This window comes from Labeo rohita, chromosome 10, assembly GCF_022985175.1.
Source record: "Labeo rohita strain BAU-BD-2019 chromosome 10, IGBB_LRoh.1.0, whole genome shotgun sequence".
Taxonomy (NCBI): domain Eukaryota; kingdom Metazoa; phylum Chordata; class Actinopteri; order Cypriniformes; family Cyprinidae; genus Labeo; species Labeo rohita.
Genome location: NC_066878.1, coordinates 30,084,495 through 30,106,771, shown reverse-complemented (window position 1 = coordinate 30,106,771; position 22,277 = coordinate 30,084,495). Strand labels below are relative to the sequence as shown.

Genomic DNA, 22,277 nt, shown 5'->3' with positions numbered 1-22,277 from the left:
CATGAAGGGAAATTCTGTATAGTTTGCAGACGTGAAATTTGATGACACAGACGTTTGGAGAACCGCACGTACTCAAGACTGAGACGTCTGTAGCAAAAAAAAAGAAAAACAACATTGAGCATTGACCACTGCAAATCCAGATCTGTGATTTATATGATTCTAAAATATGATATAATAATTTATTTAAATATTAATATATTTATTTTTTTGTCTAAATTAATAAGTAATATAGTTTGTTTTTCTTTTTTGGATGAATCTCACAAAAATGAGTTATATTTCACAACAAAATATTTAATTTGATAAAATGAAGTCTGTTTACACCATTAAATTTTTTTATTTTTATGCATTGTTTTATCAAATTACAAAAAATTACAGGTAATTCACTCACCCCCCTTGTCATCCAAGACGTTTGTGTCTTTCTTTCTTCAGTCGTAAAGACATTGTTAAAACATTCCAGAATTTCTCTCCATGTAGTGGACTTCAGTGGTGGCTCTAAGTTTGAACTTCCAAAATGTAGTTTAAATGCAGCTTCAAATGGCTCCAAACGATCCCAGCCAAGGAAGAAGGGTCTTATCTAGCAAAAGGATCGGTCATTTTCGAAACAATTTGACAATTTATACACTTGTTAACCTCAAATGCTCGTCTTGTCTCGTCTCTGCCACACGTATGCATAGTCTGTGAAATCCGGTACAGTTTGGGTATGTCGAAAAACTCCCGTTTCATTTTCTTATTCAACGTCAAAGTCGTCCTACATCGCTGTTTTTCTTTTTTTTTTTTTTGTAAGGGCATTTAATTTTTTTACGTGTTCACTTTGTTAACACTGGGTTGGTACTTTTGCAGCGATGTAGGCCGATTTTGAAGTTGGGGAAGAAAACGAGACGAGAGTTTTTCGACGTACCCTAACTGTATTGACCCGGAAAAAAACTGTTCACACAGACTTAGACAAGACGAGCGTTTGAGGTTAGAAAGTATATAAATTGCCCATTTGTTTAGAAAATGACCAATCGTTTCGCTAGATAAGACCTTCTTCCTCAGCTGGGATCGTTTTGAGCCATTTGAAGCTGCATTTAAACTGCATTTTGGAAGTTCAAATTTGCGGGCACCATTTAAGTCCACAATATGGAGATAATTTCTGAAATGTTTTCCTCAAGAAAAGACACAAATATCTTGGATGACAAGGGGGTGAGTAAATTATCTGTAAATTTTTGTTCTGGAAGCACATTATCTTCACAAATTGTCATTTATATTCTCATTCATAAAATTAATTGTTCATTTAAATTATACAAACTTTAAATCCGTACAAATGCCACCATAATGCATAAACACTTAACAAAACAAGTATTATTTTTTCACTTTATACTAATGAAAATGATAAATAATATCACAGTGCAAAAAAATCTTAGTGGTCCTAATTACATATAGATTTTAATTTTTGAATTTGCTGTGAAATATGACCTGAGGTTTTGTAAGATTTACCCAGTTCTTGATCTCAAAGGCTACGACTGTCCATCAAACAACACCAGTGCTGTTTTCCACTGACATTCCCATCCTCAAAAACAGATGCTTGAATAGAATTCACTGTGAACTAAAGTGAAACGTATTCATTTTGATTCTCATGCTTGTTTGTACACTACTGAATCTTCAGTTTCTCTTCCTGAAGTGTGACATCACTAGCACTGTTTAGTTTGTTAAAACTGTTTAGTGAGTTAAAAGTGAACAGATTATAGGTTATAGATTAAGGAATAGTTCACCCAAAAACTTTCTGAGATGCAGATGAGTTTATTCATCAAAACGGATTTAGAGAAATGTAGCATTGCGTCACTTGTTCACCAATGGATCCTGTGTAGTGAATGGGTGCCGTCAGAATGAGAGTCCAAACAGCTGATAAGAACATCACAATTAATGTCTCATGAAGTGAAAAGCTGCTAAAATATGAGTCTTCTATCTGTATTTTCTCTAGTGAAAAAAAAGTCACTTTATCTAAATCAGGAGAGAAATATGCACAGATCAAGCACTGTTTACAGTCCAAAACAGTTGAAAACAACAGGAAATGGCCTTTTTCACTGGAAGAAGCGTTATTATGAATTATGGACGAGTTTGAGTTCAAGTTTAAATGCCATAATGATGGATTTGTTTCTTACAAAGACATTACTTTTTGTACTGGAGTGGTGTGGATTACTTGTGGATTATTGTTTTGTTTTTAGCAGCTGTTTGGACTCTCATTCTGACGGCACCCATTCACTCCAGAGGATCCGTTGGTGAGCAAATGTTAAATTTCTCCAAATCTATTTTCTGATAGAAAGTTTAAGGCAAACTAAACCCTCGTTCCTTGCACTAGTATTAAGATTTTCTACACTTGCAGTGAGCATAAAGCTGGTTCTGTCTAGAGATCATATTTCGGAGGTCACACAGTGATTTTTCCATTGTGTTCCTCTCATGCTGAGCTGACATTAGAAACCGTGTTTATTCTGATGTATTCATACTGTAAGTACACTATGCAGTGCATGCATAAAGCTTTCAGTGTTAAAGTGTTCTTTTACTTCATAAATTATAAAAATATCCTCATGAGAGAGTATAAGAAGTAACTACTGAGAAGAATAATATTGGGTTATGATTATTTATGTTTTGCTTGTTGAAACGTATGAAATTGACTTGTATATTACGATTTCTAAGTTATTTATAAGTTTTGCTGCCTTTACGAGAGATTTAAATCTGAAGCAATAACTAGTTCTTGTTTGTTTTTTAAGATGTTTAATGTATTGCACAGTAAGAGAAGAGATGAGTTGCATTTTACCTCAACTGACATTTCTTATGTATGTGAAATTTGACTAGTATTTACTTCAACTGAAACCAAAACGTGGGCATTGCACGCTCAAACGCTGTACTGAGGTTAACATGTTACGTCATGACCAAAGTTGCAACACGACATGGAATTAAATTTTTGAGTGTGAACATCAGCCAAAGCCTTTTGCACTTTCATTTGTCCATTTAATGCCCACGTTCCTTTCTTATTGCACAGGAACTCTGTTTGTGGGGAACTAATGAAATTCCTTCGAGTGTGGTGCTGAGTGTAGTTCAATCCAGCTCAGTAATCTGCTTTTAATGTTCATGGTAGTTTCTCCTGAGAAACTCAACGGGAGACAAACCTCTGTTTGATAATTAGACCACAGTTAAAGATTATAAAAGTGTGTTTTCAGGAAATGTTTGCGTTTTCCATTTACTTTTCAGGGTCGTGACCTTTGTTGACCTTTCAAACAGTTCAGGGTATTGTATCTAAGCACACTTTGTTTAGGGTTCACTACATCAAGTGTGAAAACACACACTTGTCTTCCATTAAAAAAGCCATGCGAAATGATTCCATGATTTGTTTTGTGAGTGGGGTTGGCTATTTTTTGTCATATTTGCTTTTTAAAACATCACAACAAACTGTAATCGTAACGTTTTTTTCTTAAGTTGCTCTCTTTAAAGGGAAATGCAAAAGAGATGTACTGTACGTGAACATGATCGTATTTAAAGCAATCTGTATATAATATTTTGTATTTCTGTTGAGTTCTAATGATGTAAATGCTAAATCTAAATATTTCTCTATTAAAACACCTCCTTTGCTCAGTCTGTGTAGTGATATTGCTTTTATTCTAGTGCTGTAAACTAATTAATCGCATGCAAAATAAACGTTTGTTTACAAAATGTGTATATTATGTATATATTAATACACAGATGCATGTATATTTTAGAAAAATGTTATTTATATATAAAATATTATATGTACATATATATAACTTACATGTATGTGTATATATATATATATATATATATATATATATAATTAATATACACCGTATACACACATTTTATGTAAACACAAACTTTCATTTTGCATGCAATTAATAGATTGACAGACCTACTAAATATTTCTCTATTAAAACACCTCCTTTGCTCAGTCTGTATAGTGATATTGCTTTTATTCTAGTGCTGTAAACCAATTAATCGCATGCAAAATAAACGTTTGTTTACATAAATTGTGTATATTATGTATATATTAATACACAGATGCATGTATATATTTTAGAAAAATGTTATTTATATATAAAATATTATATGTACATATATATAACTTACATGTATGTGTATTTATATATATATATATAAATTACTATACACCGTATACACACATTTTATGTAAACACAAACTTTCATTTTGCATGCAATTAATAAATTTACAGACCTACTAAATATTTCTCTATTAAAACACATCTTTTGCTCAGTCTGTATAGTGATATTGATTTTATTCTAGTGCTGTCAAACGATTAATCAGTTATTCTCATCCAAAATGAAAGTTTTTGTTTACATAATATGTATGTGTGTACTGTGTATATTTATTATGTATATATAAATACACATACGTACACTATATATTTTGAGCATATTCATGTAACTTATATATAAACATATTGAATATATTAACATAACATATTTTCCTTAAATATATACACACACATATATTATGTAAACAAAACTTGTATTTTGGATGCGATTAATCGTTTGACAGCACTACTTTATTCCAATGGCAAACTGTAGGTAAAACTTTTACAAGGTGTAAAACATTAAAATCGTTTTTTAGCTGTGAATGTTTAAAAATAACTGTTTTTAACCACATACAACCGTTCGTTTTCCAAAAAGCCTTGAAAAGATTCTAATCTCTTGTACTGAAGGTCCTCAGTGCCGTTGTGGGCGTGGCTTTAACAAGCCAGCCCGTTCTCCGATTGGTCAAGCAAGTGGCTGCTCTTCTCTCATTGGTCCATTATGGACACGACGTGGCGGCAAGAAACTACGTTCATTGTGGCTCCAGAGTTCGAGGGCAAGTCCGTGCCTGTTTCTCAAGAATCTCGGAGCCAACATGGCGGCCGGACCGATTCAGTTTCCCTCACCGTTTTATATGAACACAACTGAAGCACTAGGAGGGTAACAACATCAGCGTCACATGATTCATAAAGCCAGGCTGCCCTGTTCCAATATGGTGGTCAGCTTGGCGGAGCTGCGTCTCCCGTTGATCATTTCGTTCCTGTGCGGGTTCGGAACCTGCAGCCTTCAAGAAACGCAGGTTTACGGGCTGCGCCTGGAGGACGTTACCGATCGGGTGTACATGCGCGAACGGGTCGTCGTAGCTCCGCACGGGACCACTTTTAAGCTCAGATTGTTTGGGTCCTACCTGTCCAATGAGACCTGGCCGTGGGTCGCGTTCGCCCCGGCCGGAGGCGGTTCGGATGACCCGTGCGTGTTTGAGGAACGCCGCAATACCTCCGCGTTCCGGGTACGCGGAGCGTTCGAGTCAGATGACGAAAACAGCGGGATTATAACAGTGCAAACGGAGCCTGCAGCATCCGAACCGGAGAATAAAGATGCAGCGCCTGTGCTCCATCATATGTGCGTCTTAAAGGGCCAGACATGGGGTGCTTTCAAAACAGACAAGTTTGTTATCAAGAACCCGGCTGTGCCGTCAGATTACATTCCATTATGGGGTCTGATTTTGGTGGTCGTGGTTCTGGTTTTGATTTGCAGTGTGGTCAGGTGTGTAAATCTGAGTTTGCTGTGGCTGGACCCACTGGAGCTGTATGTTCTGCACAGCTGCGGTTCGGAGGATGAAAAGCGGGCGGCCAAGCGCCTCAAGCCCATCCGGAGGAGAGGAAACGTTCTGGTTTGTTCGCTCCTGTTCATTTGCGCTTTGGGTCACTCTGTGCTCGGCGTGCTTTTGTACCGCCTCTATGGCTCCATCCTGCCCGCCGTGTTCACTAGTGGCTTCCTCATATTCCTCCTGGCTGAGTTGGTCCCTCATATTGTTTGTTCGGGTTACGGCTTCCAGATGGCACCGGGTTTGATATGGCTGGCCCAGATCTGTCTCATCCTGACGTGTCCGCTTTCTTGTCCTCTCGGCCTCCTGCTGGACCTGATCCTGCACCGGGACGTGAGCACCGTGGGTGTCCGTGAGAAAACCATGGAAATGATTCGGACTAGTGTGAACGATCCGTATAATGAGTTCGTCAAGGTGGAGTTCAGTAAAGGCGCTCTCAGGACCAAAACCGTGGAGGACATCTTGACCCCGCTGAAAGATTGCTTCATGCTGCCCTCCACGGCCGTGCTGGACTTCAACACCATGTCTGAGATCATGCAGAGCGGATACACTCGCGTACCGGTGTACGAAGAGGAGAGGTCTAACATTGTAGAAATCTTGTACGTCAAAGACCTGGCGCTGGTTGATCCGGAGGACCGCACTCCCATGACCACCATCACAAAGTTCTACAACCATCCTCTGCATTTTGTGTTTAATGACACCAAGCTGGATGCAATGCTGGAAGAATTCAAAAAAGGCATGTCAATCCTAAGCAGATGCCTTCAAAATATGACCCTGGACCACAAAACCAGTCATAAGGGTCAATTTTTCAAAACAGAGATTTATACATCACACGGAAGCTAAGTAAATAAGCTTTCCATTGATGTATGATTTGTTAGGATAGACAATATTTGGTCAAGGTACAACTATTTAAATATCTGGAATCTGAGGGTGCAAAAACATCAAAATATTGAGAAAATCACCTTCAAAGTTGTCCAAATGAAGTTCTTAGCATATTTTTTGCATATAGCATATAGAAGTTTTGACATATTTACGGTAGGAAATTTATAAAATATCTTCATGGAACATGATCTGTACTTAATATCCTAATGATTTTTGGCATAAAAGAAAAATCAATAATTTTGACCCATACAGTGTATTTTTGGCTATTGCTAAAAATACATCCGCGCTCCTTAAGACTAGTTTTGTGGTTCATGGTCACATTTTAGCAGTTATCTGCAGTGCTGTTGACCTGACTAGGCCAATAGTTGGGCCAATAATCCTAAGAAGATGCCTTCAAACTAGTTGTAATAGTTTATGACAGGCTGATATTGAATTTCTATAAATTTGGGTGTCTATTTTCACTAATTATTATTAATATTAACATTTGTTAAAATTTTAAGATTTAAAATATTAAAATAATTGAGATATGTTTCAATATTTAATCATTTTATCATTAATAGCAGCAGCATTACTACTATTACTATTGTAATTATTGTCAGAATAATTAATACTGTTGTCAGAATAATTAATGCTAACAATTTAGACTGATACTGAAAGCATATAAATATTTGGGTTTTTATTTTTACTAAACATGTATTTATTTATTATTATTTATAAAATATTAGCATTTACTAAAATATTGCATTTGAAATGCTATTAATAATTAAATATTTAGCAAAAACAATTATTGTTATTATCATTGTTATTAATTTGTTAGAGTGTGTTATTAGTATTTTGATAATGTGATAATCCTAGGCAGATGCCTTTAAACTAGCTATCAATGTATGACCAATATTTACCAATTGTTGCTACTGAATACATATAAATATTTGGGTTTTATTTTCACAAAAAAAATTATTTATTATTATTTATAAAATATTAACATTTATTACAATATTAATATTTAAAATGCTATTAAAATAATCTAATTTTTAGCAATAATAATATTATTATCATCATCATCATTATTAATCTGGAAGAGTGTGTTATTAGTATTTTGAAACTAATTATCAATGTACAAACAATATTTTACAAATTATTGCTGTTGAATGCATATAAATATTTGGGGTTTTATTTTCACTAAACATTTTTATTTATCATTTATAATATATTAGCATTTATTAAAATATAAAATTTTAAAATGTTATTAAAGTAATTCAATATTTAGCAATAATAATTATCATTATTATCATTGTTATTAAACTGTTAGAGTGTGTTATTAGTATTTTGATAACGTGATAATCCTAGGCAGATGCCTTTAAACTAGTTATCAATGTATAACCAATATTTACCAATTATTGCTACTAAATGCATATAAATATTTGGGTTTTTATTTTTTACTAAACGTTTTTTAGTTTTATTGTTTTTTTATATTTATGTTTATATTATTTAAGATTTACTTTATATTTTAATAATATATATTTTTTCCAAATTGTTTAAATATTTGTTATAATACATCTAAAACAGTGATTATATATCAGTGTTTATTACATATCGCTCTTTAAGTTTTTATTTTTATTGGTTAGTAACAGAATTTTTGTTTTGTTTTGAAATTTAATATTTACTGTATAATAAGAATTCTCTTTTTTGTTTTTAATAATAAATTTAATAATCACAATTTGTAGAATGCAACTCGGAGAAAACAAAGTCATTACAAAGCTGCTTCTACTAAAGCATACGTTCTCTCTCTGTTTTCAGGAAACTCACACCTGGCCATCGTTCAGAAGGTGAATAACGAGGGCGAAGGAGATCCGTTCTACGAGGTTCTGGGTCTGGTCACGCTGGAGGACGTCATTGAGGAGATCATCAAATCGGAGATCCTGGACGAGTCTGATGGCTACAGTGAGCAGCTCTATGTGTTTTTCAATCGATACCTGTCGCCTCATTTCAGCTGAATTATAATGCGTTTTGTCTTAATCCACAGTGGACATGAAGGTGAAGCGTCCAATGGCCCCGCTGGAGATCCCCCTGGAGCCGCGCAGCGTTCATGACGAGTTCTCCATCTTCAAACCTCCAGAGGGCGAACCGAAGATCCGCACCTCTCCTCAACTATTGCTGGCCACCCACCGATTCCTCTCCCGAGGTCTGTCTGCTTTAATGTGAAACAATAAGCTGCAAATCAGCATATTAGAATGATTTCTGAAGGATCACGTGACTGGAGGAATGATGCTGAAAATTCAGCTTTGCATCACAGGAAAAAATTACATTTTACAATATATTCAAATAGAAAACAGCTATTTTAAGTTGTAATATTATTTTACAATTTTATTATATTTTTGATCAAATAAATGCAGCTTCGTTGAGCATTACAGACTTCTTTCAAAACATTACAGATTTTACTGACCATAAACATTAGTGCATGTCTGTTTCGCCTGACAAGAATAACAGAGCTAAAGAAGTTTGTCTCAACAAGCCTCAACTTTTAAAGGACGTTCCCCGTCTCTCGGATCAACGGCGGGACGATTTGTGTTTCTGCGCTTGTTAATGGAGGTGATTTCATACGCCATTAAGCAGCACTGTTCCTCCTCCTGTGTTTCAGAGGTGGAACATTTCAGCCCGCAGCGCGTGTCAGAGAGAGTCCTGTTTCATCTGCTGCGGCACCCGAGCGTCAATCAAGAAGTGAAGTTTGACCCCGCAAACCGGCTTAGTCCTGATCACTACCTGTACACGCGGAACCACCCTGTGGATTACTTCATTCTGCTGCTGCAGGTGCGACAGCCGCCATCATAGTGTGAATTACATATGTGTGCATGTCAACGCTTTATAAGCACTGGTATACATAATAGTGTTAATATACGGTATCTGAATTTTATTATAATTATTATTAATAGTTGTGTAACATTATTAATAGTAACATTTAAAAGTACATTTTAAGTATATTTCAATATTTGAAAATTTAACGCTGATAATCTAATAATACTACTAATAATACACTTTTTCTGTTATTATTAATCTTCCAGAATGTTTTAATAGTGTTTTGATAAATGTGATAGTAGTAGTAGTATTGGTAGTAGTAGTTTCTTTATTATTTAAATATTACTATTTTAAATATATATATTAATATTTGACTGTTTTGCATTGTTAATTTAATAGTAACTATTATTATGATCGTTATCTATTAAATATTTAAAAATTTAAAATATAAAGGAATATTTAAACATTGATCATTGTTTTTTAGGAGTGTTTTGATAAATATGATATTAGCAGTATTAGTAGTGGTGTTGGCAGTATTATTTTTTTATTGCTAAAATATAACCATTTAGAATATTTAAACAATTCGATATTTTATTATTTAATATTGCTAATTTAATAACATCTACTACTATTACTACTACTAGTAGTAGTAGTATTTTAACAATTAAAATTATTTCAAATATAAAGAAATATTTAAACATTGATCATTATTTTTTTTTAATAGCATTTTGATAAATATAATATTAGCAGTGTAAATAGTGGAATTGGCAGTATTTATTATTTTTTTCATTGTTAAAATATACCCATTTGGAATATTTTTAATATATTTCAGTGTTTGATCATTTAATATAGCTCATTTAGTAACAACTACTTCTATTACTACTAGTACTATTTTAACAATTAAAATTATTTAAAATATAAACAAATGTTAAGCATTGATCATTATTTTTTTAATAGTGTTTTGATAAATATGATATTAGCAGAATTAGTAGTGGTATTGTCAGTATTATAATTTTTTTATTAAAAACCATCTACCATTTTGAATATTTAAAAAATATTTAAATGTTTCATCATTTTTTATTGCTAGTTTAATAACAACTATTATTATTATTATTTAAAATAATATTTAAAATTATTTAAATATAAAGAAATATTTTATTAACTATTATTATTAGTATTATTATTATTATTATTATTATTTTAACAATTAAAATGATTTAACATATAAAATATATTTAAATATTGATCATTATTAGGGGTGTTTTGATAAATATGATATTAGCAGTATTAGTAGTGGTGATTTTTTTATTATTATTATTATTATTATTATTATTATTAATATTATTGTTATTGTTATTATTATTATTTATTTTTTTATGTAGAATATTTTAAATATATTTCAATATTTGATCATGTAATATTGCTAATTTAATAACAACTATTATTATTATTATTTAAAATAATATTTAAAATGATTTAAAATATAAAGAAATATTTAATTATTGATCATTATTTTTAAATAGTGTTTTGATAAATATAATATTAACAGTATTAGTAGTGGTATTGGCAGTATTATTATTTTTTACTGTTAAAATATAACCATTATAATAATAATACAATAATACAATAATAACTATTACTATTATTATTTTTAATTGTTTTTTTAAACAATTACAATTATTTAAAATTTAAAGATATATTTAAACATTGATCATTATTATTTTTTAATAGTGTTTTGATAAATATTATATTTTAGCAGTGTTAGTAGTGGTATTGCCAGTATTTTTATTTTTTTATTGTTTAAGTATAACCATTTAGAATATTTAAATATGTTTCGATATTTGATCATTTAATATTGCTAATTTAATAATAACTATTATTATTATTATTATTATTATTATTATTATTATTTTATTATTATTATTATTTTAACAATTAAAATTATTTTAATTGTAAGTAAATAAAAAATATTTAAACATGGATAATTATTTGTTGTTTTGATAAATATGATATTAGTAGTATTAGTACTATTAGTTGTAGTATTAGTAGTATTTTCATTCTTTATTATTAAAATATAATATTATATATTATATATTAAAATATAAATATAATATTTCACTAAGTATTATTCTTTAACAATTAAAATTACGTTTATTCATTATTATATTGATTTATACTTTATTTATTTATATTTATGACTTTGATTATTTGATCAATTATATAGGAATATATATGTGATCAACCATAAAATATATAATAAGTATAATAATAAGTCTTCATTAATTGAAATGCATTTTTTTTATTATAAAAGAAAATGTGTGTTTTTCTCTTAATTTTTGGTGGTTTCAATCATATGTTTGTGTGTAGGGCCGTGTGGAGGTGGAGATCGGGAAAGAGGGTTTGAAGTTTGAGAATGGTGCGTTCACCTACTACGGTGTTTCGGCGCTCACAGCTCCCTCCTCAGGTTTGTCCTGACAATATGTGTTTTTACGATAATCCTAAATCCAAATTCATCATATTAGTCAAAGTTGACTCATGGATGTTGCTTAAAAGTTCATGGCAGTCAAAGACATTCCTGTGAGTTTTGCTTGTAAACTGTAGAGCAACAAACTGTGTGTTTTGAAAGCAAAAGGTCTATAAGGGACTATTGTTTAGATGTTGACGTTCAGCTGCAAACTTTCCAGTTTTTCTGTCATCACTAAGAGTAAAATGCCACAGGAAGTGATACTTTTGCATCCAGTCAGAACAAATTTGATGATGAATATATAGTTTAGTGGTTTTTAAATTATAGACCAATGAGATTTCGCTGTGGGCGGAGCTACTCGATGCAACACAACAGACATGCAATCCTAACATATGACACAATATCTTGCAGTAGATCATTTTAATGCAGTAGCAGTTGATTAGGACAAAAATTCAGATAAACATCTGAGGAATTGATAAGATTTATCACTTGTTTTATTGCTTTACGCCTGATTAGGACTACAGTGTTATTGCTCAGCAGTCTGTGTTCTTGTATATTGACTGTGATTGTTGTTTGCGTGATCAGTCCATCAGTCTCCGGTGTCCACGCAACGCCAGTCACCCAGAGACCCCTTTGATCTGGGAGAAGCCACCAGCCCGTCCAGCTACTGTCCCGACTACACAGTACGAGCCCTCACAGACCTGCAGTTCATCAAGGTGAGCGCAGAGCAACACGCACAGCTCTCGTCTGTTGTGGTTATTCTTGTGTGCTGCAATACGTATTTATTCATATTTGTTCATTTGATGATTTTTTTTTTTTTTTTTTTTGGTTACATTTTTTTGTCCTTCAGCCAATGTCAAGCTTACATTTCAGTCAGTGGTTGTTTTTCTGTTTGTGTTTTACATGTTAAATTTACATTATTATTATTATTATTAGTGCTGGGCAACGAGTAATCATGATTAAGCGCATCCAAAATAAAAGTTTTGTTTATATATGTGTGTGTACTGTGTATATTAATGATGTATAGATAAAGACACACATACAGTTTATATTTTGAAAATATTTACATGTATATATTTATATTCATATTATTTATATTGTATGTAAATATATTTAATATTTTAATATTTTTTTTAAATATATACATGCATGTGTGTATTTATATATACATAAAATACACAGTACACAAACATATTATGCACACAGAAACTTTTTTGGATGCGATTAATCGTTGCCCAGCACTAATTATTATTATTATTATTATTATTATTATTATTATTATTATTATTATTATTATTATTATTGTTATTATTATTATTATTATTATTTTAACATAACATATTTCAATATATTTTAGGAGTATTTGTATTTAATTTTTTTCTAGATATATTTTAAATATATTTAAATATTTATTAGTAGTAGTAGTAGTAGTAGTAGTATTTTAACATAAAATATTTTTATTTGTATATTTATTTTATTATTTTAACATTTAAAAATATTTCAGTATATTTGAACATTTTAGGAGTTGTTGTTGTTATTAATTTAACATTTTTCTAAATATATTTAATTAATATTATTATTATATATTTATTATTTTAACATATTAAAGTATTGAATATTAATATTTTAACATTAAATATTTTTATTTGTATATTTATTTTATTATTTTAACATTTACAAATATTTAAATATATTTATATTTAGGAGTATTATTATATTTAGTTTTTTAAAAAAAAATTTTTTTTACTGTTTTTAAATAGATTTTTTTATTATTATCTAAACATTGAATATATTTATTTTGTTTTAACATTTAAAAAATAACTTAAATATATTTTATTATTATTAAAATTATTATTTTAACATTTAGAAGTATTTTGAATATATTTAAATATTTTACTATTATATTACATTTATTAAGGTATTTTAAATGTTATTTAACATATATTAACAACATACATTATAAATGTAACAAAAAAAATCCAGAAATTGATTTTTAGCAAATAGTATTTATTTATTATTTTTTTTAATAGATAATGTTTTCGATACCTATAATCAAAGCCAACAGTTTGATATTGTTATTTTTTTTTTATGCAATTGTAGTTCATTTCCTTCTTAAAACAAGTGCACAGTGACTTTGTCTTTTGGTTTCTCCAACTTTTTTTGTTGTGAAACATCTTTATTTTGGAACTTGTTCCATCATTTCCATCATTTTTTAAAATTATTCTTTCCAAAAAAATGATGGACTTTTCTTTGCACGTATATAATATACTTGTTTGACCATCAGAAAAGGTCGCCTTTGCTTTTTCTGCTGTAAAATCGTCCCGTGTCCCACAGGTGACCCGGCTGCAGTACCTCAACGCCGTGATGGCGTCACGGGTGGCCCAGAGCCCCGACCCGCCTGAAATTAAGATCCTGCCCAACAGTCAAACCAAACTCCTGAACGAGAAAAACACTACTCAAGGTACGTCTCATTAACACCGGCACACGTGCATGACAGCGAGTACATAACTCTTTGTGCTTTTGATTTTGCATATTTTCTTCTTCCCGTGTTTCTGTGTAATTTGCTAGTGTTGGAATGTTGTGGAGTCTAAACATGCAAGAACAGGTCGACCGGGAATGTCTATGAAACTTCTGTCTTCATCGCTCTCTTCTGCTGAACTAAGACTGTGTTCTCTTTCTTTGTCTTTTTCTCTCCTTCCCTTCATTTTCTCCCTTTTTTATCTCCATTAGACTTTCAGCTCCACTTTTCATTCTTTGACGCCATTGACAACTACTGTTAGTGTGCTTTGCATGAGGTAAATGCAAGTGATACGCATGCTATGTTACGTTTGAAACATGTATCCCATCAGCGCATCGACGCATCACAGAGCGCCGCCAGGTGGTTGGTATGATATATCAGTGCATGCCAAATGAGACGCATAGCGGTTATATTTGAATGCATCACTGATATGAGCTTGAAGCAATGTTTTTCCTCCTAATTTTTTAATGCCACCGTTTTGCAAAGTAACCCTCTTCTATATTAAATGCTGTCTGTTGGCACTTCCACATTAAACTCTCAGACAGGATATAAATGTCCAGGTAGGTCTTCTTATGAAGTTCCCTGCACCCTACCAGATGGCTAACTAATTACAAATGTTATTTATTTATTAATTGTTTTGGTCGATAAATAAATGAACATTGGCCAAATAATGTTTTGAGATAATAATATAATAGTCTGGAATATATGAAGAGTTTATTTGCAAAAATAAATATTTTTTTTTTTAATTAACTCAAATAATGTTTTTTTATTATCTTACCATGTTTTTATTGTGTTTTATTGTGTTGGTTAGCTGTATTTTTTTTTTTTAGTTATTTTTACTTAATCAAAATAATGAAAAACCTTCTTTATTTTATTTTATTTTATTTTATTTTATTTTTTCTGAACCCATAATGGAGCAAGTCCAGGTCATAATTTACCCTAAATCCAGAGACATAAATAAGAAATAATATGTACATTATTTTGCTGTTCTCGTTACTGTAAAAAACAAAAACTAAATGATGTGCCATCTATTAAAAAAAAAAAAAAAAAAAAAAAACAGTGTTTTTACTTGAAAGCAGTAAAATGACTTTATTACTTGGATGAGAATCTAACAAAATTGAAAATTAGAAAAAAAAAAAATCAAAAGTACAAAATGATGCTTTCATTATAATGGGATAATTGTCAAAAATAATTTATTTATTTATGAATAGATTTAATTATTTATTTATTTATTTTATCGCTGAACCCATATAGGAGCAAGTTCAGGTCATATTTCACCCTAAATCCAAAGACATAAATAAGAAATAACATTATGTACATTATTTTGCTATTCTCATTACTGTAAAAGCCAATTAAACCAACTGTTGTGCCATCTATTACATACATTACAGTGTTTTTACTTGAAAGCAGTAAAATAACTTCATTATTTAAATGAGAATATAATGAAATTGAGAATAAGAAAACATAAAACTAAAAATCAAAAGTACAAAATAATGCAGTAATTATAATGGGCTTAATTGTCAACAAAAAAATGTTAAAAATACTTTTATGGATTAAGTGGATTTATATATATATATATATAGGTAATTATTCGTTCATTCATTTATTTTGTCATTTTTATTTATTTAAAAAAATATATTTTACTTTTTTAAAAGTACAAAATAATACACTAATTATAATGAGCATAACTGTCAACAAAAAAAAATGTCAAAAATAATAAAAATAAATAAATAAATAAACAAATATACATGTATCAGTATTTAATTATTTATTTATTGTTATTTTTATTTATTTAAAATGTTAATTATTTTATTTTATTACTAGTAAATGGCTAAACCCTTACAGGAGCAAGTCCATGTCGTATTTCACCCAAAATCAAAATACATAAATAAGAAATATTAATGTTTTTACTTGAAAGCAGTAAAATGTATATGGCCGAAGTTTATTTTTTTAATATTGTACATTAAAAAATGTTATATTATATCGTTTTATGTTTGGGGTGTGAATATATTTCTTTCTTTCTCTTTTTTTTTTTTTTTTTTTTTAATTATTATTGTTTCAAATGTTTTAAACAAAAAAAAAATAGTATTTTATAGATTTTATAATCATATTTTGTAGTTATTGGTCATAATATAATTATTAGTATCAGAACTTACAAAAACATATGTATTTATTTTAAATAAATACATGTGTGTGTAAATCGAGAGTTCAGTAACTAAAATAAAATTTGTGTGTGTGTATATATATATATACACACACACACACACACACACAGAGAGTATGTGTGACTTCTTACTATCTGTCTACTAATAATAACACTACTAGTAATAACGCATTTCTGATGAATTTGTAGTGATTCATTTACTTTGACTTCACTGAATTATTTTAGGTAATTTTTGGACACTGTCCACAGAATGACGTCAGAATATGTTATCATTCAATGATGAAACAGTTTTTTTGACGGACGGTTTCACTCTGGTTTCCCGGGCTCTGCAGGTGCGAGCAAGAGCCAGGAATCCAGTCCAGACGAGGAGCTTCACAGCCAGAGAGGAGCGTTTTGACCTTCTATCTAACCTTCCTGCAGAACTCACAAGGATTTTATTATGACAACTAATTTGTTTTTGTCGTCTTAAATGAATCTTTTACTCCTGGAATGCAACGATTGAGCCAGATGGAGGACTGTTGAGAAAAACAAAAGACGTGCGTGTCTGGTCAGACGGGATCCGTTCTCACTGTTCTGCTTACTCAGCTGTTCCCTCTGATGTCGCTTCCTCTGTGCTCTGTTTGAGTTCACTTATTTCCTTAAAGTGTATGCGTGTGCGTATGTGCTACTAAATTAAATGGTGTGCCAAGATCTTACTATCCTTGTCGTATCACATAAGCAGTATTACAGCCCTGAATTGTCAAGCCCCTAATGTGCCAAAATGGGTTCAGAACGACAGAAAATAGCCATTTACTCACCCTAATGCCAATGTTGTCTTTTCCCAAATCTTTTTAACTTAATAGTGACTCGATACATATTTGAACTGTCATTCTCAAGAAACAATGGCCTAAATGCTTTTTGAACACAAATAAGATTTCAGACCTTTGGGGGAAGCACTATTAAAAATAAAGGTTCTTTATTAGCATCAATGGTTCCATGAAGAACCTTCAACATCCATGGAACCAAAAATGTTCAACTGTTCACTTAAAAGTGCTTTGGGGAACCAAAATGGTTCTTCTATGGAATCATTGCGAAAACCCTCTTTTGGAACCTTTATTTTCAAGGGATCCCAGCGTATTAAGACTTGTATGGCTTAATATAACGTAAACTATGTCTCTTATTAAAATATGTAGTGGAAAACCCATGACATTATTTTGAAAATCCACATCGTTTTATACATATTTTGTTCTGTTGGGGTGCCATTATTTCGATTAAAGTTACTTGAAATGGTTGCGCTTGGTGAGCTGTTGCCGCTAACTGTTGCTACTTTCAGGTGCAGATTTGTCATTGTATGTCTGAATTGTAACAACTACCTTTTTAATGGCGAAACATCGAAATTTGTCAGGCCACCACGGACACGCCCTTCAATGAAAACTCAAGATTTCGCAATTTAACGTCACAAAAGGCTTTAGATTAGACTGACCAAATTTGGCGTTGATCTGTTTAAATCTCTCTGAGGAGTTTAAATACAACACCTGAAAATGGCGAAAACGGCACAAAACTTGCTGAGAAAACTCAAAATATCAGACTTCCTGTTGGGTTTTGGACTTTGTACCAAGAGACTTTTTTGTAGGTGTTTCGTACATGTATGTGAAACTTAGCTCGAGAGGCACTTCGTTGAAATTTTATAGGTGGCGCTATTGAGCCATTTTGCCACACGCACTTCTGAACCCCATATCAAATGCAAAATTTGACCACTTTTGGCATTTTCGAGCATGTTTAGACCCTCAAGAATGCAATTCATTTCGTAGAAGAAGAATCTGAGCAATTCCAATACGCAACTCGGAAGATAAAATACTGATACGATGCCACATTAGCGATAAGAAGAGGAGAAATGGTCGAATAAAGCTTTCTAAACACCCACGTCTTTGTTCTCTCCACTTTAACCCTGATGCCTTTGAGGCTTTTAGTTGACCACAGCTACTGAAAGAGCTTACGGACGGCAGATACAAACGCTAGATCCCATCCTGACCGGATGTAAACATGTCGATGCTTGTCAGGCCGCCACAGCCACTGAAGGAGTTTCTCAGCGTGGACTTCACTGGATATCCGGGGGCGTTAAGACTCACTAGGTGGAAAAATAAATGGTATGGCATTTGGTTTAAACCTACACCTATATCTGTCACCGCCTGTGAGTTCTTTCAGTAGCTGTGGTCATTGAATCAGTATGATATTTTCCGAGTTGTGTTGCCGTAAAAATAGTAACAGGCAACGGCAGTAACTCACTGAGCGCAACCATTTTACATTATTGAAACAATGGTGCCCCCAATGTCCAAAAAATGGATAAAAACAATATGAAGGTTTAAAATAACGTAGATATTTCATGCGTTTTTCTACTACATATTTCAGTAAGAGATCATTTATGTTATATTAAGCTACACGAGTTTTAACAGTGTGGAAACTTTTCATTCCATGAAAAGTTGTTTACATTTATTAATAATGGTTTGTTTAAAAACTCACTAAAGATTCTTTTTAGAACCAGAATGGTCCTTTTACTTATAAAGGTTCCAAAAGGTGCCTTTTAGCAGTGATGCCAACTGTAGAACCATTTTTGGTGTCCTAAATGTTCTTAAAAGAACCGTTATTTTATTGGTGTAAAGAACACAGAATTTGAAGAACCTTTATCCATTATCAAGAACTTTTTGTGGAATGGAAAGGTTCCATTAATGGTTCTACATGGAGAAAAAACAAAACAAAAAAAAACGATATTTTAAAAGTGTATTGCTCTTCCTGTGAAAACCCCATTTTGCAACGTTTATTTTTTAGAGCAGAGGTAAAGATTCTTCTGAAGACAGGTTTGACTAGTTTGGTGAGGTTTGGTCCTTAGGCAAAATATTCCCTTTATGTCCCAATATGTATTTGCACCCAATGAAAGTTTATCCAGAGGAATTCGCAAGAAGTGTAAAACTGGATTTTTTTTTCCATATAAAAGCTTTTCCTTAATATATTTCCCACCAACTTTTCAGATTGTTAGAACATAAATTCCAGAGTGGTGCTACAACAACTAAGCAATCCTGACCCAGTTTTTCACTGCATGTTTACGTCCGGCTGCCTTTTAATTCTGCATCTCAAAACATTTGCATATTAGGTAACTAAATGCCTTGCATGACTGTAGCGGATGTAGCTGATGGTATAAACAAAGAAAATATCCAAACTTTCTCATACTGGAGTAACCTGACCACTCCTTTGGATTAACATGAAATTAGATCTCAGCAATACTGAAATTCCCAATGTTCCTGAGGTTGTATCATATTTTGAAACATAGAAATGTTGTGTAGATAGGTAAATAACCTAAAACCTATTTCTTAGTGAGTCTAGAAGCTTTTCTGGCATTCCATGGTGTTCTGTTATAATAAATCCGCTATCCGTTCCATCCGCTTGTCCTAAAAAAAAAATGCTTGGTTTAAACATGCTTAGTAGCTTATTTTAAGTTTATATGACATTCCAGCCTACACTACCATTCAAATGTTTGGAATAATTGTTGTTTTTGTTTTTAAACAAGTTTCTTATGCTCACCAAGGATGTTTATTTGATCAAAAATGCAGTAAAAAATGTTAAAAAACTTTCTATTTAAATATATTTTACAATTTAATTTATTCCTGTGATGCAATGCTGTAATTTCTGCATCTTTACTCCAGTCTTCAGTGTCTTTAGACAGTTCAAAATCAAAATTTGTTTGAAATAGAAAAATTAAATGTCTTTACTGTCACTTTTGATTATTTTAGTGCATTCTTTTTAAATAAAAGTATCAGTTCCTTTAAAATAAAAATATGACCCCAAACTTTTGAACGGTAGTGTGTTATTTGGGTTTTGATGTGCAAAGGAAGAGTGATTTGAGTAAATGTCGGAACTTTATGTATATGAAATTCAAGCCTTCATTCGTTGTTTTATCAATGCAAATGGTCATGTAACCTTTTTTAAGCAGTTATTTACAAGTATGCTTATTTATGTTGCTGTCATTATAACCCATCCGCTATAACCGAGTGCACCGATCAGTGTGTGATCCAAGTAAATATTTTTCTGCTGTTTAAAATGTACTGTTTGTTCTGTTGTAAAAGTCAATTTATATGGTCACAAAATAACGAATGTATAATATATATATATATATATATATAGATAAAAATCCTTTTCTTGTCTTACTCTATTTATCAAGAGAAATGCTGGGATTTTTGCATAAGTTAGAGATGACTGTAAATTAATAAACTTCTGAATCGTTGTAAACCGGGAACAGTTGCTGGCAGATGTCAATTCTTCAGGTACAAACGTAGATATTACCAGGGATTCAAACACACTTTTACTTCTGACCAGCCATTTTTGGTAGTTGAGATTCAAATCTTCTCTGTATTGTAAACGAGCCATTGAATGCTCTTGATATCTACTCTTTCATAGGAAATAAACACAACCCAGTGCGAAACTGACTGACTGCCTACTCTTTGTCCGGGAAATTGCCTAAAATGTCCACGTTTTGGCTATGTTTTTCTACTGACGTCGTCGCTACAGTCATACATACAAGTATTTGCATTGCTTTGATCGTTTTCTGTAGATCCCGCCTTCTCGCACGCCACGATTGGGCGATTATGTACAATGCGTGTACGCTATTGGTCAAAATACCTTTCAGTCAATTTAATGCGTTAAAACCATAGACTGTAAAAATATATGGATGTAGTGTCCGTGACGTCACCCGTGGGTTTCTGAAGAGCATTTTTGAAGCTCTTAGTGGGCGGGAGTCGGCATCTTGGAATCGCGTCACTGCACGTCACTCCCAGAGAACCGAAAATGGGCAAATAGGCGGGACGTGGATGAAGCTGGTTGCTGAAATTACGCCCGCCTAGCGCGACGGTGGTGACAGCAGCGGCAATCCACCTGTCACTCAAGTGGCCACGCCCTAAATTATGCAGAACTTTAAGGCTTAATATAATTTAAACGGATGAGTTATTTAAAAAAAAAAAAAAATTACCCCCCTCACAGTTGACATGAAGGGCAAAATTAGCTATATAGACCAAACCCACTTTTTGTACCAGGCTGTAAACATATTTTTTTCTGCTGTGAAGTTTAAAACATCAGCAAAGTCAAAACCTGGAGATTTTTGGCAGTTTAGAAATCCCGACCATTAATTATACTGATACACACATATACAGTGACTAATAAGGTGAATGGCTTTCTGTGTGTTCTGTAAGCGTATAAGTTTGGTGAGTGGGTACGAAATTCCCCAAAGGGCAGATTGCTGTATGGCGGTGGCGTCCCGACAGTGGTATGTTTACATAGCTGTAGGGGGCTCCCTACACTCACAAAAATACACGAACTACATTCAGAGGCTTTAAGCGGATATGGGCAACTAATGTAATACCATGACAATTAGGTAATTAGAAGTGTGACTTAATTGTCTAAAAGCTCCCTCTGTGGTCATCTGTATTGTGCACAGCACTTTCAGTCGAAACTGCCACATTGCCACATTGTGGTTAATGTCACGCTGTTTTTGGCCATACTGTCAGATGAGTTGTCATACAAGTATAATTACCATAAAATAAATAAAATTAAATATATATTAATTATTTACTTATTTAATATAAATATATAATACTTTTTACTTATTTAATATAGTGTATATATATATATATATATATATATATATATATATATATATGTATATATATTAAAATATATATAATATTGAAAACTATTTATATGTACATTTTTCAGCACATAAAATACAGTTTTAGTATACTTTTCAAGGCATAATTGAAAATTATTTGACTGTCTGAACCTAAATCACACGCCCACACAACAA

The 22,277-nt window shown here is 31.9% G+C and overlaps 1 protein-coding gene across 4 annotated transcripts; it reads left to right on the top strand.

The window, feature by feature from the left end:
- Positions 1 to 4,854: 4,854 nt before the first annotated feature.
- LOC127171994 (metal transporter CNNM3) lies at positions 4,855 to 20,355 on the top strand. Of its 4 annotated transcripts, XM_051121004.1 has the most exons (10): positions 4,855 to 6,365; positions 8,309 to 8,452; positions 8,535 to 8,693; positions 9,150 to 9,319; positions 11,672 to 11,768; positions 12,354 to 12,484; positions 14,103 to 14,229; positions 14,499 to 14,563; positions 14,828 to 14,846; positions 16,783 to 20,355. In XM_051121004.1, the coding sequence occupies exons 1-8, from the start codon at positions 4,982 to 4,984 to the stop codon at positions 14,546 to 14,548; spliced, it is 2,262 nt and encodes a 753-aa protein (XP_050976961.1). In that variant the 5' UTR covers positions 4,855 to 4,981; the 3' UTR covers positions 14,549 to 14,563; positions 14,828 to 14,846; positions 16,783 to 20,355. The 4 variants fall into 4 exon arrangements, with proteins under 4 accessions (XP_050976961.1, XP_050976962.1, XP_050976960.1 ...); XM_051121005.1 differs by lacking the exon at positions 14,499 to 14,563; XM_051121003.1 differs by lacking the exon at positions 14,828 to 14,846.
- The last annotated feature ends 1,922 nt before the right edge of the window (positions 20,356 to 22,277 follow it).